The sequence below is a fragment of the Dendrobates tinctorius genome, unplaced genomic scaffold (genome assembly GCF_039654945.1).
Source record: "Dendrobates tinctorius isolate UK_male_01 unplaced genomic scaffold, ASM3965494v1 ptg000050l, whole genome shotgun sequence".
Taxonomy (NCBI): Eukaryota; Metazoa; Chordata; class Amphibia; order Anura; family Dendrobatidae; genus Dendrobates; species Dendrobates tinctorius.
The window spans coordinates 3,770,549-3,788,072 of NW_027361718.1; the positions used below are offsets into that span (position 1 = coordinate 3,770,549).

The window sequence follows — 17,524 nt, forward strand, 5'->3', positions numbered from 1 at the left end:
AAAACATTAACACTCTTACCCTTAAATCACGCGAGTGTTGCTTTAGCAGTATGCTTTGGGTCACTGTCTTATTGTAAGGTGAACCTCATCCCATTCTCAAATCACTGACAGACCAAAACAGGTTTTGCTCAAGTATATCCATGTATTTTGCACCATCCATCTTTTCCTTGACCCGGACCATTTTCCCTGTGCCTGCAGCCAAAAAAATATCCCCACAGCCTGATCCTGCCACCACGCTTCACAGTGGGGATGGTGTTCTTGGGTGATGAGCTGTGTTAGTTTAGCACCAGACATAGTGTTTACCTTGGTGGCCAAAAAGTTTTGGTCTCATCTGACCACAGAACACTCCATACATTTGGGGAGTCTCCCATGTGTCTACTCAAAATGGGCCTTACAATTTGTGTAAGTAAAGGCTTTTTTCTGTCTACTTATCCATAAAGTCCACCTTTATGGAGTGTATGGCTTATTATGGTCGTATGGACAGATATTCCAGTCACTTCTTGGGTACTCTGCAGCTCCTTCAGGGTGACCTTTGGTCTCTGTGCTGCCACTGATTAATGCTCCTTGCCTGGCCTGAAAGTTTTGGTGGGTGGCTCTCTCTTGGCAGGTTTGTTGTGGTAACATGTCCTTTCCATTTTCCTTTGCATTTAATGACAATGGATTTGATGGCGCTCAGGGGGATCATTAGAGATTGGGATATATATTTTTTTTTTTTTTTTTTTTTATAACCCAACCCTGACTTGTACTTCTTAACAACTTTGTCCCTGACTTGTTTGGAGATCTCCTTGGTCTTTATGATGTTTGGGTAAAAGGATCCCCTTGCTTAATGGTGTTGCAGCCTCTGTGGCCTTCCAGAAAAGGTGTGAATGTACTGACCGGCCATGTGACACTTACAGCAAGAAAGTAGGTACAGTATATCCAGCTCCTCTTGTCCCATAAAATCCGTAATTATACTGTACCTACTTTCTTGATCGATTGCTAATCCTGCTGGGGCGTCATCGCAAATGGGTGCACACATATGCACATGACCATTTTTAGTTATTTGATCCCATAAATTTAATTTATGTCTATATTTTTCTCACCTCACCAACTTAGAATATTTAGTGCTGATACATCACACAAAAATTGGATTACAAAAGTATTTAAACACGGGTTGTATTGTAACAAAATACCGGTAGGTAAAAAGCCAAGGGGGTGAATACTTTTGCAAACCACTGTATAACAAATCCTCCTCTCTACAGCTGTGCAAAGTGATCACATAGACGTTACTTCATACATTTTCCAAGTTTTATAGGAAGCATATTTTTCCATACATTGATCCAACTATGGGATGCAAAGTGACAGATTGCTAGACTTGACCACGTTTTTACTCCACCCTTTGGATTTGTTTTTTTAAGACAGGCAAAAACATTGGGGTTTTGTTGCTTAGCAATAAGCATTTTCTTGCATTATTCATTGGAAGACACAGCAGGCACCCAATAGAATTCATTTTTTCTACAGTTCTGAATGTTTTCTACAAGAGATTTCTAATTCCTTTCTCGTTATTGTTCAACGTGTTGAATGAATTTATTCTTTCGCGGGTTATTTCTAGTCTTACTCCTAGTATTCAAACTGGCTGCAGGAAGGGAATAAGTGTTTGCTATTAGTAGCTAACACTTACAGGGTGCACACATTGAGTTTGTCACATTTTATTGCGCATATTTGTCAGAAAACCCTAAGTGCATGAGATTCCTGAAGTTTCATGCACATGCTGTGCCTGACCATGTAGGAACATGGTCTGAGCATACCACAATTCCTCGCCGGGAGAAGAAACAAAAGCGTAAACAGACAGAACAGCACAGGATTCCAACGGATTCTTTCTGTGAGGCAAAACATTACTCTGCTTGTTTTATCACAGGAGCGAGTGCTTCTCAAACATTTCCAGCATTCTGAGCTCATTATGAATCAAGTCAGTGACATATGAGCTCAGCGGCAGCCGGAATTTCTAACTCATTGACTAGATGTCTGATGAGCTCAGGAGACTGAAGACGCAGAAGAATCATTCGTTCCGGTGATAAAACAGGAGGGAGAATGTTTTATCTCACAAAAAGAATCAGCTGAGATCCAATTCTGTAATGTCTGTATACGCGTTTCCTCTCTTGGCCAGGAATTTTGTATATGGCGACTATAGTCCTGCATGGCGATTACACATACAGTGGGGAAAAAAAGTATTTAGTCAGTCAGCAATAGTGCAAGTTCCACCACTTAAAAAGATGAGAGGCGTCTGTAATTTACATCATAGGTAGACCTCAACTATGGGAGACAAACTGAGAAAAAAAAATCCAGAAAATCACATTGTCTGTTTTTTTTCCATTTTATTTGCATATTATGGTGGAAAATAAGTATTTGGTCAGAAACAAAATTTCATCTCAATACTTTGTGATATATCCTTTGTTGGCAATGACAGAGGTCAAACGTTTTCTGTAAGTCTTCACAAGGTTGCCACACACTGTTGTTGGTATGTTGGCCCATTCCTCCATGCAGATCTCCTCTAGAGCAGTGATGTTTTTGGCTTTTCGCTTGGCAACACGGACTTTCAACTCCCTCCAAAGGTTTTCTATAGGGTTGAGATCTGGAGACTGGCTAGGCCACTCCAGGACCTTGAAATGCTTCTTACGAAGCCACTCCTTCGTTGCCCTGGCGGTGTGCTTTGGATCATTGTCATGTTGAAAGACCCAGCCACGTTTCATCTTCAATGCCCTTGCTGATGGAAGGAGGTTTGCACTCAAAATCTCACGATACTTGGCCCCATTCATTCTTTCATGTACCTGGATCAGTCGTCCTGGCCCCTTTGCAGAGAAACAGCCCCAAAGCATGATGTTTCCACCACCATGCTTTACAGTAGGTATGGTGTTTGATGGATGCAACCAGGGCTGTGGAGTCGGTAAGCCAAACCTGCGACTCCGACTCCTCAATTTCCCTTACACCGACTCCGACTCCAACTCCACGACTCCGACTCCCACATATATTGCTTATATTTAAGTGAAAAATTTATTGTAGTACAATGTGAACCTCAGACATTTAATCATTTTTATGATCCAATAATCAAGATATTTAGATAGAACAGAATATATATTGGTGTACTACCCGGTTTTCATTCTTTTTGGTACAGATACGATATGGATAGACAGATATGGATAAATGGATAGATAGAGCAGATTTCTAATCTGCTTTTGCTATTGAAAACATTATCTATGAGCTCAAAAACCTTTCAGGTGATGCAGTTTTTTAAAAAGATGATCAGCTTTTGCAGCTGAAAAACGTATCCTCAAAAAACACAGGAAAAACGCTGTGTGTGAATGTAGCCTTAGATCAGGAATATAACAGCCATTTATAGGACATTTCATAACTTTCCCAAACTCCTATGAAAAAATATTCAGCACATCCTGCATTGAATTACTGTACCCAATTTATTATATATTTTAGGAGTCGGAGTCGGTCCATTTTATACCGACTCCAACTCCGACTCCGACTCCACCAAAAAGGAGATTTTTGTGTACTCACCGTAAAATCTCTTTCTCTTAGCCTTTAATTGGGGGACACAGAACCGTGGGTGTTATGCTGCTGTCCACTAGGAGGCGACACTATGCATAATCTGAAAAAGATTAACTTTGGCTCCTCCTCTGCAGTATACACCCCTGGACGGCGTCAGCCTTCTCCAGTTTTGTGCAAAAGCATTAGGAGGAATATACCAGAAACATAACCATGCCTGTAAAAAAAAAGGCTACTATAAACAGGCTCAAACAACAATATGAGAACCCAACCGTAACAACGGCCCGCAAGGGCTACAGGGTGGGAGCTGTGTCCCCCAATTAAAGGCTAAGAGAAAGAGATTTTACGGTGAGTACACAAAAATCTCCTTTACTCTGTCGCCTTATTGGGGGACACAGAACCGTGGGACATCCTAAAGCAGTCCCTGGGTGGGAAGCAGTGGACGAATATTGTGCCGACAGTCCCCTAGACTTGGAGTACTGCCGCCTGCAGGACCCGTCTACCCAGGCTCGCATCCGCTGAGGACTGGGTATGCACTCTGTAGTGTTTTGTAAATGTGTGCAGGTTAGTCCAAGTGGCTGCCTTACACACTTGATGTGCTGAGGATTGATGCCGAATGGCCCAAGAGGCCCCTACCGCCCGCGTAGAGTGTGCCGTGATACCGGCCGGAAGAGGAGAATTGTTGAGGCGGTAAGCCTCTTGAATGGTGGACTTGATCCACCTAGCAAGGGTGGCTTTGGAAGCCGGTAGGCCCTTGCGAAAGCCTTCTGGAAGAAGGAAAAGTGAATCAGACTTCCGGAAAGGAGCAGTCCTAGACACGTAAACACGCAATGCCCTGACAAGGTCAAGCGTATGCAGAGCCTTCTCTACCCTATGAACGGGAGCCGGGCAAAGAGACGGTAGTGATATTTCCTCATTGAGGTGGAAGCTGGACCCGACCTTCGGAAGGAAGGATGGTACTGTACGGAGAACCACCTTGTCCTGATGAAAAACCAGGAAGGGTTGTCTGCAGGAAAGAGCTGAAAGTTCAGACACCCTGCGTAGCGAGGTGATTGCCACCAGGAAAACCACTTTCTGCGATAGAAAGCGGAGTGAGACCACCCTAAGGGGTTCAAAAGGAGGTGACTGTAGTGCTGTCAAGACCAGGTTGAGGTCCCACGTCTCCAACGGACGTTTGTAGGGGAGAACCAATCGGGAAACCCCTTGGAGAAAAGTCTACACTTGCGGCTTGTTAGCAATACGCCTCTGAAAGAGCACTGAAAGCGCTGAGACCTGGCTCTTCAGCGAGCCCAGGGATAGCCCGGCGTCCAGGCCTGACTGAAGGAACCCGAGGGCCTTTGGAAGAGAATAGGGAAGTGGAATCTGCCCACGAGAGTCGCACCATGTGAAGAAAAACCTTCCAGGTACGATAGTAAATCCTGGCTGAAGTTGGCTTTCGAGCCCTGATCATGGTTTTAACAACGTCCGGTGAAAAACATGCTTGGGTCAAAACCCAGGTCTCAATGGCCACTCCGTCAAATTGAGAGCCCCTGAGTTCTGGTGGAAGAACGGGCCTTGTGACAGGAGGTCGGGACGTGTGGGGAGACGCCAGGGAGCGTCTGCTGTGAGTTGCACGACGTCGGCGTACCATGTACGCCTGGGCCAGTCTGGAGCGATCAGAATGGTGGGAACACCCTCTTGTTTGATCTTCCTCAGGACTCTGGAGATCAGGGGGAGGGGTGGAAAAAATGTACAGAAGCTGGAACTGGGTCCAGTCCTGAACCAGGGCATCTGCTCCGAGCGATCGCGAATCGCGCGTCCTGGCCATGAAATTGGGAACCTTGGCATTGAGATGGGATGCCATCAGATCCACGTCCGGGGTCCCCCAACGATGACAGATCTGACCGAAGACTTCGGGATGGAGAGACCATTCCCCCGAGTCCATTCCTTGTCGGCTGAGATAGTCGGCTTCCCAGTTGTCCACGCCCGGAATGTGGACCGCGGAGAGTACCGACCTTGCATCCTCCGCCCACTGTAGGATACGCTTTACTTCGGTCATCGCCTGGATGCTGCGGGTGCCGCCTTGATGGTTCACGTATGCCACTGCCGTGGCATTGTCCGACTGTACTCTGATATGAAAGTCTGCCAGCAAGTGATGGAAGGCTTGCAACGCCAGGAAGATGGCCCGAATTTCCAGGATGTTGATGGGCATGGTCGATTCCCTTGGTGACCACCTGCCTTGCGCTCTGTGATGTAGGTGCACCGCGCCCCAACCCATAAGGCTTGCGTCGGTGGTCAAAACCTTCCATTGACCGGAAAGGATTTTCCCCTTGCAAGCGAGGTTGGCTTGAGCCACCCGTGCAGGGACCTCCTGGTGTTTGCTGATAACCGGAACTCCCTGTCGAGGGAGAACGGATTCCTGTCCCAGGACTTGAGGATGGCCAGTTGAAGGGGTCTGAGGTGAAACTGGGCAAATGGTACCGCCTCCATTGCTGCTGCCATCCTGCCAAGTACTCTCATGGTATACCGGAGAGATTTGGGGGACTTGCGGAGGAGTGTGTGAACTCCCAGACGGAGAGCCAGTGCCTTGTCCCTGGGGAGGATCACCAGACCCTTGGAGGTGTCGAATAGCATCCCCAGGAAGGTCAGAGACTGACTCGGGGTAGTCGAGGACTTCTGTAAATTGACTAACCATCCCAGGCGCGTCAGAGTGTCGATCGTGATCGAGACGTTGACCTCGCCGTCCTTGAGGGTGGAGGCCTTGATGAGAAGGTCGTCCAGGTATGGAACGACTACTATGCCTCTGGAGTGCAGAACATCCATGGTAGCTGCCATGACCTTTGTAAATGTTCTGGGGGCCGTGGCCAGACCGAACGGGAGGGCCACAAACTGATAATGGTCTTGGTTGATTGCGAATCTGAGAAACCTCTGATGGGAGGGAGCAATTGGTATATGCAGGTATGCGTCCTGTATGTCTATGGAGGCAAGATATTCTCCTTTTTCCATAGACGCAATGATTGACCGGAGGGATTCCATGCGGAAGTGACGAACTCGAACGTACTTGTTGAGTTGCTTGAGGTCTAGTATGGGTCGGACGCTGCCTCCCTTCTTGAGCACCACGAACAGGTTGGAGTAGAACCCTCGGAAGCGCTCTTCTGCTGGGACTGGCACTATGACTCCTGCTCGCAGGAGGGAAGAAACCGCTTGACGGAAGGCCTGAGCTTTGAGCGGGGATTTTGGAGGGACAGATGGGAAAAAAAACCTGTGCGGTGGGCTGGTAGTAAACTCGATTTTGTATCCTGAAGACACTATTTCCTTGACCCACTTGTCTTCTGTAATAGGCAGCCAGACCTGCTGAAAGAGTAGCAGTCGTCCGCCAACAAGTGGGGTGTCTTCGAGAGGGCATGAGTCAGGACGAGGGAAAAGTCTGAGGTTTTCCTCCTTTAGGTTTTGCCTGGCTTGCCTTTGATTGCCAGTTCCTGTCCGGCCTCTGTGCCGCCGTGTGTTGTCCCTGCGGGGGGAACGATTACGGTTTTGTGCTGGGCGTGAGACGGACCAGCCCGAAGAATTCCGAAAGGATCGGAAACGAGATTGATTACGCCTTTTAAACGTGCGTTTTGGTCTTAGTTGAGGGAGGGAAGTACTTTTGCCCCCGGTAGCATTGGATATCATTGTATCCAGCTTTTCACCGAAAAGACGGCCACTGAAGTACGGGAGATTTGTTAGGGACTTTTTTGAGGCCGCATCCGCTTTCCATTCTCTTAGCCAGAGAATACGCCGGATTGTAATGGCGTTTGATGCTATTCCCGCTATTCCTCTTGCAGAGTCCAACGCTGCAAGGACCATGTAATCTGCCACCACTGCAATTTGCACCGCCTTGTCCGCCATCTGAGGATTTGAAGCTTGAAGGCCCTTTTGCAATAGAGCAGCCCAAGCCATGATGGCCTTGGCTGCCCAGACTAAAGCAAATGCGGGAGCCAAAGAGGCACCTGCCGCTTCAAAGATTGAACGAGCCATGCGTTCGACTTGTCTGTCTGCTGTGTCCTTGAGGGTTGATCTGTCCGGCAGCGAGAGAAGCGTTTGTGCTGCCAGCCCAGAGACTGGAGGGTCCACTTCAGGCGGATCTGTCCAATCCTTGGTGTCTTTCTGTGGAAAGGGATATTTTGCTTCCAAATACTTGCGATTGGCGAATTTTTTCTCAGGCTGCGAAAAATGCTTAGAAAGGATTTTTTGGAATTCCGGGTGATTAGGGAAGACCTTCGATGGTTTCTGAACACTTTCAAAGGAAATGTTGTGTTCTGGTGCTTCCGGGGTTGGATCTGAAATGTCCAGCACCCGAAGGATGGAAGAGACGATATCCTCAACTATCGCAGTATTGCTAGGGGGACTAGGGAGCAAAGCGTTCTCTGTTTCGTTATCTGAATTGGAGTCACATATGCCCTCTGAGTCCTGCGCATCGCTAAGGAGCTCCCTAGCGGGCGAACTAGAGCGGAGGTTTCCCGTAGTCTGGGATCATTGTGGAGATCCGCATTGTCCTTCTCTATCAGGGGACGGCCTCGGTGACCTGAGGCCACTGTGTCTTTCCCTGGAGGGGGAAGACCTATTGCTATGTGAGGACACAGCTGAACGCGACCTGTGGGTCCGCTTACGCCTCGAACTGTCGGAAGCGCCCTGATCATGAGACCGGACGTCCCTTTGCTGGGTAACGTTCATAGCCGAGACATGACCCTGCAGAGCCTGCAGTAATGTGGACGTCAGGTTATCTATAGACTGTGTCATAGACTGCGACATCTGAGTTGCCCATTCCAGCGCAGTAGCGGTCGCAGAAGCGTTGGTAGGGACTTCTTGGGGTTCTGCTCCGTTTTTTTTTTTTTGGGTACAGTCCCGGCAGTGCGGATACGTGCTGCCGCTGGGGAGAGTGCAGACTGCATAAAAGCAGTCTTGCCTGGTTCTTTTCTTTGAGCCCGACATAGTACCTAGGCTGATTAATAGAGACCCTACAGGGGAATCTACGCAGAGGAAAAAGGAGTAGGAGAGCGCTATAGGTTATAGGAATTCACAGCTGAGTACCAAGGACCCAGCTGTGATCTTACCCCACCGGTGCTCCCCTTAGGTCCAGCGCTGATAAGCCCCATGTCCTGTGCCCCCCGGAGACTCTGTGCTGCCTTCCTCCAGGTGCAGCAAGATGGCCACCGGATTCTGAGGTGGAGAGGGAAGGGGGCGGAGAGCTGGAAAAGGGCGCGCTGGGCCATGTAAAAGCGCGCCCTTCCTGCCTCGATCCGCCCCTTCTATGACACTGCAGTGTCATTTTCGTCATCCGGGGGGGGCGTGTCAGGGGCGGGCCGGGGGGCGGGGAAAAGGCGGCGGCTTCGGCTAGGCCGAAGCCGCGGTCTAAATTAGAGGCCTGATGCCCAGGAGGGCTCCAGAGCGGCGCGGTAGTCCGGGAGGGGGTCGGATTTGCACCGGACCCCCCCAGAATGGGCGACTGGCTAGCGGTGGGGGCAGCAGTGCTAGCGGTTCCTGTGTGGGGGGTCCCTGGAGCGCCATGGAGCCACTGCTGCTGCAGAGGCAGGGGCGCAGAAAGCCCTGTCTCTGCTGTGCCACATCTGCCTGCACCCTCCCCCGGCCCCAGCAGGATCCCACAGCTGGGCTGGGGTCCCTGGTGCAGAATGCTGTCTGTACTCCGACCCTACCTGCAGCGTCTCAACCTAATGCCCCCTGCGGGGGATTAGGGAGGGTGCGTCTGTCACCGTCAGGGGGTCTTCATCCTTGCCTCAACCTCAACCCAGACCCTGAAGGGGGTTGGGGAAGGAGGGGGGGGTCTCAACTTCGGACCAGTACCCGAGGGACTGGGGAAGGAGCGACATGGGGGACCGCCATCTCTACTTCAACTGGGCACCCCTAAAAAGGGGGCCAAGGAAGGAGCCATGCCGGGAGTCTCGCTGGAGACCCACTTTTCTTCATCTGTTCCGACGAAAGGAAAAAAAGAAAAAAAAAAAAAAAAAGGTGTGCCTCCTTGCGACACTAAGCAAAAACTGGAGAAGGCTGACGCCGTCCAGGGGTGTATACTGCAGAGGAGGAGCCAAAGTTAATCTTTTTCAGATTATGCATAGTGTCGCCTCCTAGTGGACAGCAGCATAACACCCACGGTTCTGTGTCCCCCAATAAGGCGACAGAGTAATGAGCACCGACTCCGACTCCGACTCCACAGCCCTGGATGCAACTCAGTATTCTTTTTCCTCCAAACACGACAAGTTGTGTTTCTACCAAACAGTTCCAGTTTGGTTTCATCAGACCATAGGACATTCTCCCAAAACTCCTCTGGATCATCCAAATGCTCTCTAGCAAACTTCAGACGGGACCGGACATGTACAGGCTTAAGCAGTGGGACACGTCTGGCACTGCAGGATCTGAGTCCATGGTGGCGTAGTGTGTTACTTATGGTAGGCCTTGTTACATTGGTCCCAGCTCTCTGCAGTTCATTCACTAGGTCCCCCCGCGTGGTTCTGGGATTTTTGCTCACCGTTCTTGTGATCATTCTGACCCCACGGGGTGGGATTTTGCGTGGAGCACCAGATCGAGGGAGATTATCAGTGGTCTTGTATGTCTTCCATTTTCTAATTATTGCTCCCACAGTTGATTTCTTCACTCCAAGCTGGTTGGCTATTGCAGATTCAGTCTTCCCAGCCTGGTGCAGGGCTACAATTTTGTTTCTGGTGTCCTTTGACAGCTCTTTGGTCTTCACCATAGTGGAGTTTGGAGTCAGACTGTTTGAGGGTGTGCACAGGTGTCTTTTTATACTGATAACAAGTTTAAACAGGTGCCATTACTACAGGTAATGAGTGGAGGAAAGAGGAGACTCTTAAAGAAGAAGTTACAGGTCTGTGAGAGCCAGAAATCTTGATTGCTTGTTTCTAACCAAATACTTATTTTCCACCATAATATGCAAATAAAATGAAAAAAAAACAGACAATGTGATTTTCTGGATTTTTTTTTCTCAGTTTGTCTCCCATAGTTGAGGTCTACCTATGATGTAAATTACAGACGCCTCTCATCTTTTTAAGTGGTGGAACTTGCACTATTGCTGACTGACTAAATACTTTTTTGCCCCACTGTACATAGCTAGGACACATTTATAAGATTATCTCAACGGCTATTGATTAAAATATACTTTGTTCGTTAGACAACCCTTTTCAAAATACTTTAAGAGAAAGCTAAATAGCAAAACACAGTTGTGGCCAAAAGTATTGACACCCCTGCAATTCTGTCAGATAATACTCAGTTTCTTCCTGAAAATGATTGCAAACACAAATTCTTTGGTATTATTATCTTCATTTAATTTGTCTTAAATGAAAAAAACACAAAAAGAATTGTCCTAAAGCCAAATTGGATATAATTCCACACCAAACATAAAAAAGAGGGTGGACAAAAGTATTGGCAGTGTTCGAAAAATCATGTGATGCTTCTCTAATTTGTGTAATTAACAGCACCTGTAACTTACCTGTGGCACCTAACAGGTGTTGGCAATAACTAAATCACACTTGCAGCCAGTTGACATGGATTAAAGTTGACTCAAGCTCTGTCCTGTGTCCTTGTGTGTACCACATTGAGCATGGAGAAAAGAAAGAAGACCAAAGAACTGTCTGAGGACTTGAGAAACCAAATGGTGAGGAACCATGAGCAATCTCAAGGCTACAAGTCCATCTCCAAAGACCTGAATGTTCCTGTGTCTACCGTGCGCAGTGTCATCAAGAAGTTTAAAGCCCATGGCACTGTGGCTAACCTCCCTAGATGTGGACGGAAAAGAAAAATTGACAAGAGATTTCAACGGAAGATTGTGCGGATGTTGGATAAAGAACCTCGACTAAACATCCAAACAAGTTCAAGCTGCCCTGCAGTCCGAGGGTACAACAGTGTCAACCCGTACTATCCGTCAGCGTGTGAATGAAAAGGGACTGTATGGTAGGAGACCCAGGAAGACCCCACTTCTTACCCCGAGACATAAAAAAGCCAGGCTGGAGTTTGCCAAAACTTACCTGAAAAAGCCTAAAACGTTTTGGAAGAATGTTATCTGGTCAGATGAGACAAAAGTAGAGCTTTTTGGGCAAAGGCATCAACATAGAGTTTACAGGAGAAAAAAAGAGGCATTCAAAGAAAAGAACACGGTCCCTACAGTCAAACATGGCGGAGGCTCCCTGATGTTTTGGGGTTGCTTTGCTGCCTCTGGCACTGGACTGCTTGACCCTGTGCATGGCATTATGAAGTCTGAAGACTACCAACAAATTTTGCAGCATAATGTAGGGCCCAGTGTGAGAAAGCTGGGTCTCCCTCAGAGGTCATGGGTCTTCCAGCAGGACAATGACCCAAAACACACTTCAAAAAGCACTAGAAAATTGTTTGAGAGAAAGCACTGGAGACTTCTAAGGTGGCCAGCAATGAGTCCAGACCTGAATCCCATAGAACACCTGTGGAGAGATCTAAAAATGACAGTTAGGAGAAGGCACCCTTCAAATATCAGGGACCTGGAGCAGTTTGCCAAAGAAGAATGGTCTAAAATTGCTTTTTGCTTCATTCTCTTTTGTGCTTTTTCATTTAAGACAAATTAAATGAAGTTAATAATACCAAAGAATTTGTGTTTGCAATCATTTTCAGGAAGAAACTGAGTATTATCTGACAGAATTGCAGGGGTGTCAATACTTTTGGCCACAATTGTACAGACACTTACCCTGGCACCTAGCTTCATAATGATTACGTGTTCACGTCCTGAAGAATCTTCAATTTTTAATTTGATTGCACTGAATTCAGTATCTACAAATAATAATCTAAAAAAAAAAAAGAAAAAAAAAAGTGAAATATCTAAAGGACACCCCAGCTTTACTTCCTTTTAAAACCAATAAAAAATAGATCATAATTATTAAAAGAAATAACGTACACACTATTTCTTGACAATAACTCCATAAACAATTTGAATGGTCCTTCAAAAGAACATATATAAGACTTTCCAGAGTGTTCTTCCATTTCTACGTATTTTCTCATTTTGCATTTTATTATTGTCACTAATTACACTTTTTATAGTCCTATTAGAGGACTTTTAGAAGAGATGTTAAATTGTAATCTTACATCATACTGGCATATGAATTTACATTAATCCCTTTAAATGTGAAAAGCCACAGCATCCACTGAATGGGGTCTTTGTTAGACCTTAAACGGTCATTAGAATTGCTTCTTTAGAAGAGATTTTTCATGCAAATATGTTTAATGCAATTTATGAGCCAGGTTCATCAAAACTTTTACTTCTGGAATGAATAGCTTCGAACAGTCGCAAAATTTTGCCGCAACTGGAGGCTGCGGTAAAACTTTGAGATAACTGGCATTCTCGCGCCATTTTTGCCCAGCTCTGATAAAGTGGATCGAGCAGGGAGGGAATGGGGTGTAATGAGCAGTGGCATTTGCTAATTCACAAACCTTATTCCAGCAGCGATTGGAGTAGAATTTGTTGTAAGGTGCACACAGAGGTGCGCGCCACTCGTCCGACACTCCTGATTTATGATGTATAAGTCTGATACATCTGATTCCAACACACTTCCTCATCAACACCGGCGTGAACAATGCGAGTCTTGATGAATCAGATCACACAAGACTGGCAGAGTCCAGAACACACATGACCGGCGGCGGCAGCGGCCACAACACACATGACCGGCGGCGGCAGCGGCCACAACACACATGACCGGCGGCGGCAGCGGCCACAACACACATGACCGGCGGCGGCAGCGGCCACAACACACATGACCGGCGGCGGCAGCGGCCACAACACACATGACCGGCGGCGGCAGCGGCCACAACACACATGACCGGCGGCGGCAGCGGCCACAACACACATGACCGGCGGCGGCAGCGGCCACAACACACATGACCGGCGGCGGCAGCGGCCACAACACACATGACCAGTTTACACTCAGTAAATTACATGGCAATATTGAAGATGTAAACATATAAATGCAGTTAAGTCTATTGGTATCTACATATTTTGCCTGGATGCAGCTGCTCTAAATGCCCTGTATCAAGAGATTTCACCGCTGTTTGCCCAAGTCTGAACAATGTAATTAAGTTTCAGATGACCTAATTTAAATGAGATTAAACTTTGACAGACATATTTGCATTGTAAATGTGAAAGCGTGTTTGCAGTTTCTAATAAACATTTAAAAGTATAAATTATTTGAATTATTACAGAGGGCAAAATACATTGTTCACTAGGCTCTGGCGCGCCCTATACCAGAGCTGTGGTATCGTAAGTTTAGACCTTTTTCCAAACAATGTTCTCTGGCCTGGTTTCTTCTTTCTTCTACATTTTGTCAGATTTTTGGCACAGGAAAGGTTATCGCAAATCTCGTAGTCAGGAAAAGGTTATCAGATATTAAGTAGGATAAAAGGTAGAGAGAATGATAAAGATTTACAGAAAAGAAAGAGAGGAACATTTATTATTGCAATTATGTCAGAATTTGTTGTTTTTTTTTTTGTTTTTTTTTTTAAAAAGTCACAGATTATGGCAAATGCCATTTCTGAGCCATAGTTTGTAACTTTTTGAATTTTCTCTGCTGATCTTGCCACTTTTACAGTGGACAGAGCATGGCACAAAAGGGCAGAATGCTTCGCACCACACAACATTATTATGGTGTACGCCAGAAAGTAGCTGGTGTAGATTTTTATTTATCAGACTAATTTTATTAAAGGGAAACGGTCACCAGGCTTTTACCAATTTATTTGAGAGCAGCAAGGTGTAGAGACAGAGATCCTGATTCCAGTAATCTGTCACTTACAGGGCTGCTTGCCATAGTTTTGAGAAAATCACAGTTTTATCATCAGGATATTATCACTATAGGACCAGTAATTCTGCAGCCATGTAGTTTACCATATTCATGAAGTCTGTATAGCTCCGCCCCCACCATTGATTGGGCGCTTTTAGTGTACACTCTGCATAGGCAGAAAGCTGGGGCGGAGTTACAGAGCTCATGAATATGGAAGACTACATGGCAGCAGGTTACTAGTCTTCTAGTGATAAAATTACCGATGTATCAGCAGGAGATTATCAATAATATAGCAATCAGATCACTGGAATGAGGGTCTCTGTCTCTAGATTATTTTGCGCTCAGATTAAATAGTAAAAACCTGTTAACAGATTCCTTTTTAAGAGTGCAGTATTGAGGATAGATACTACACAGCTGTGCTGTTCCAGCTCTATACACGGTGTACCTCTGGCCAGAGAACCTTCTAACAGCTGGTCAGCGAGGGTGACGAGTTTCAGACCCCCACATATCTGATATTGATCAACAATTCTCATGATAATTTTCCCTTGTAAACACGATGTCAATGACGTTTCTGAGGATTAAATTAGCAAGCAGATGGTGCTCGGGCGGTTGTATAGCAATTATCCATTAACAATGTAATGTGCTGGGTGACAACCACAAGTTCTCTTACACATGTGCTGTCTGCTGCTACGAATGTCTTCCAATATTCCTGTAGGTAAAGTATGGCTACTGCCCGCTCCTATGTTGGGATGGAATTATTGTTATTCTTGTATGTCATAATATAGGTGAAAGAATCATAACAGGTCAATACTGTATATCTAGCACAGAGGAAGAAGTTTCTCTAGACATACTTATCCCAGCCTAAGTTCTCGATGTCCTTAACAAGGGAGGAATAATACTGTGGAGCAGGCGACACGTTCATGGAATTTGTGTTCTTCAAAGCCGCATCCTGAAATAGAACATTGTTCAGATTGTGTTTCCGGTTTCTGCAGTTATGGAGGATTTCTAGACATATCTCAGACTGGTGGTTTCCAAAGTCCACCCCTGTAGAGGCATACAGCCACACAAGAAGCACAAAACCTCTCATGCCAAAAGAAAAAAAAAGTACACTGTAAAGTACAGGGTGGGCCATTTATATGGATACACCTAAATAAAATGGGAATGGTTGGTGACATCAATTTCCTGTTTGTGGCACATTAGTATATGGGAGGGGGAAACTTTTCAAGATGGGTGGTGACCATGGCGGCCATTTTGGATCCAACTTTATAAATGGCCCACCCATGTGTATCCATATAAATGGCTCACCCTGTATAAAAGATTATTTTTAATTGAAGTCTCTGTATAGATTAGGAGATTACTTTAATACAGAGAAAAAAAAAAGTATATCAATGTATTGTACTAAAGTGGTGGCGTGCAATACAATGATGCAACAGAGCGATAGAAATACTATATTACTGAAAAAGTTGCCTATACCACTTCCTAAGATATGGAAATCTAAAAAGCTCTATGTTGGTTTCGTATGTACAACGTGTATTCAGGAGCTAAGAAACAAACTGCGCAGGTAGATACAGCTGTCAGTCAGGCTGGGTGGGCGGAGACTAAATACATCGGACTCGTCCGCGCTCTCAGGATCGGGGGACTCAAAGGGCACATTTTAATATCAGGATTGCACAGTCATTCTGACATGGGTTTCCAAAGTAAGTAGACTAATCTCATCAGGTCTAAGATTTATTTAATAATGTGTGCAGTATAGATAGTCACTGCTTTGCTCTGTTAGGGAAAGTAGCCTCAAAGGCCTAATACCTCTGCAATACTGAGTGATTTGTACCCGTGGTGCAGTAGCACAACTATTTTAGGCTGGTTTCACATTAGAGTGTTTTAGCATAGCGCATCGTGGGCGTCCATGCGCATGCGCCCCTATCTTTAACATGGGGGCGCATGGTCTAGCGCAGGGTTTCCCAACTCCAGTCCTCAAGGCACACCAACAGATCATGTTTTCAGGATTTCCTTAGTATTGCTCAGGTGATAATTGCTTCACCTGTGCAATACAAAGGAAATCCTGAAAACATGATCTGTTGGTGTGCCTTGAGGACTGGAGTTGGGAAACCCTGGTCTAGCGTTTGCACGCGTTTGTATGCGCTTTCGTGCCCATGCGGTTTTTTGTAGTGTGCGCCTAGGCGCGCCGGACGAAACCTGTTGCATTTTTGGTCCGTCCAACCTGTGTCAAAAAACGCATGCACACGCTGGCGCCACGGAATGCGCCAAAATAACTCATTACAGTCTATGGGAAGGCAGGCGCATGGAAACTGGTTAAAACGCATGCGCCTAAAAAAAGCAAATGCATGATGCGTTTTTTGCATGTGTTTCTATTGCGCACGAATCGCAGCGTTAAAAAAACGCTAATGTGAAAGTAGCCTTACAGCTATATTTTGCTGCAAATAAAATAGTCAATTGCAGGGAAGTTGAAGATCACGTGACAAAATGGAAAGCGACACGAGCGACTTGCGAAAAGCAAAAGAAAATCCAACACATTTGCAGTGACTTTGTGTTGCACGTCAAAAGGTGACAACGTAGGAAGTGGTTACATCCAACGCTGTAATCTGTCACAGCGATTTCATGCTCGCGCAACACGTCGCTGTGTGATCCTAAACGATCATTGGTAGAATTTGGTCTGACGCTACAAGTCGTCAAATGTGCAACATTCTCAACACCCGCTCTTCCTTATTGTGTCAAAGTAGTGCATTAAACAATATAACTGCTATTATTAATATAAGTGATATTATTCAGAAATGTATTGTACATGCCTGCCAAGCTGAATCATACAGATCAGTGCTACTTACCAATATAGTCTTTAACTCCATCATAAAGCTGCTCACAGTTGGACTGTGCTGTAACCTCTTCAGGAAGAAATAGTGGAAAGAACGATTTTTATAAAGATCCCATAGAAAGTATTTGTCTAAAATATACATATTTGTGTAGAATACATTATGATAACTACTATGATATAACCCAACTTTATACAAAAAAAAGATCATTCACAATGTCATCAAATTATACGTGTTAAAAAAGCAACACTTATTTTGTTTTTCATTTAACCCCATCGCACTTGCTCCAATCTCAGCACTATAACTCCTTTGCATGTTGGTGTCAATATGGACAGCGGCACGTGAGAAGTCTGACAGAGGGAGACCGCTCCCTCTGTCAGCTTT

The 17,524-nt window shown here is 45.8% G+C and overlaps 1 protein-coding gene across 1 annotated transcript in view; it reads right to left on the bottom strand.

The window, feature by feature from the left end:
• Positions 1-17,299, bottom strand: part of FANCL (FA complementation group L) — a 68,336-nt gene extending 51,037 nt beyond the window's left edge. Inside the window, exons 1-3 of the mRNA XM_073576664.1 lie at positions 17,156-17,299; positions 15,167-15,264; positions 12,236-12,332 (exon numbers count right to left, since the gene is read on the bottom strand). Of these exons, the coding sequence (XP_073432765.1) occupies positions 12,236-12,332; positions 15,167-15,264; positions 17,156-17,284 (324 nt within the window). The 5' untranslated portion in view covers positions 17,285-17,299. The remainder of the gene's footprint in view (positions 1-12,235; positions 12,333-15,166; positions 15,265-17,155) is intronic.
• Positions 17,300-17,524: the final 225 nt, after the last annotated feature.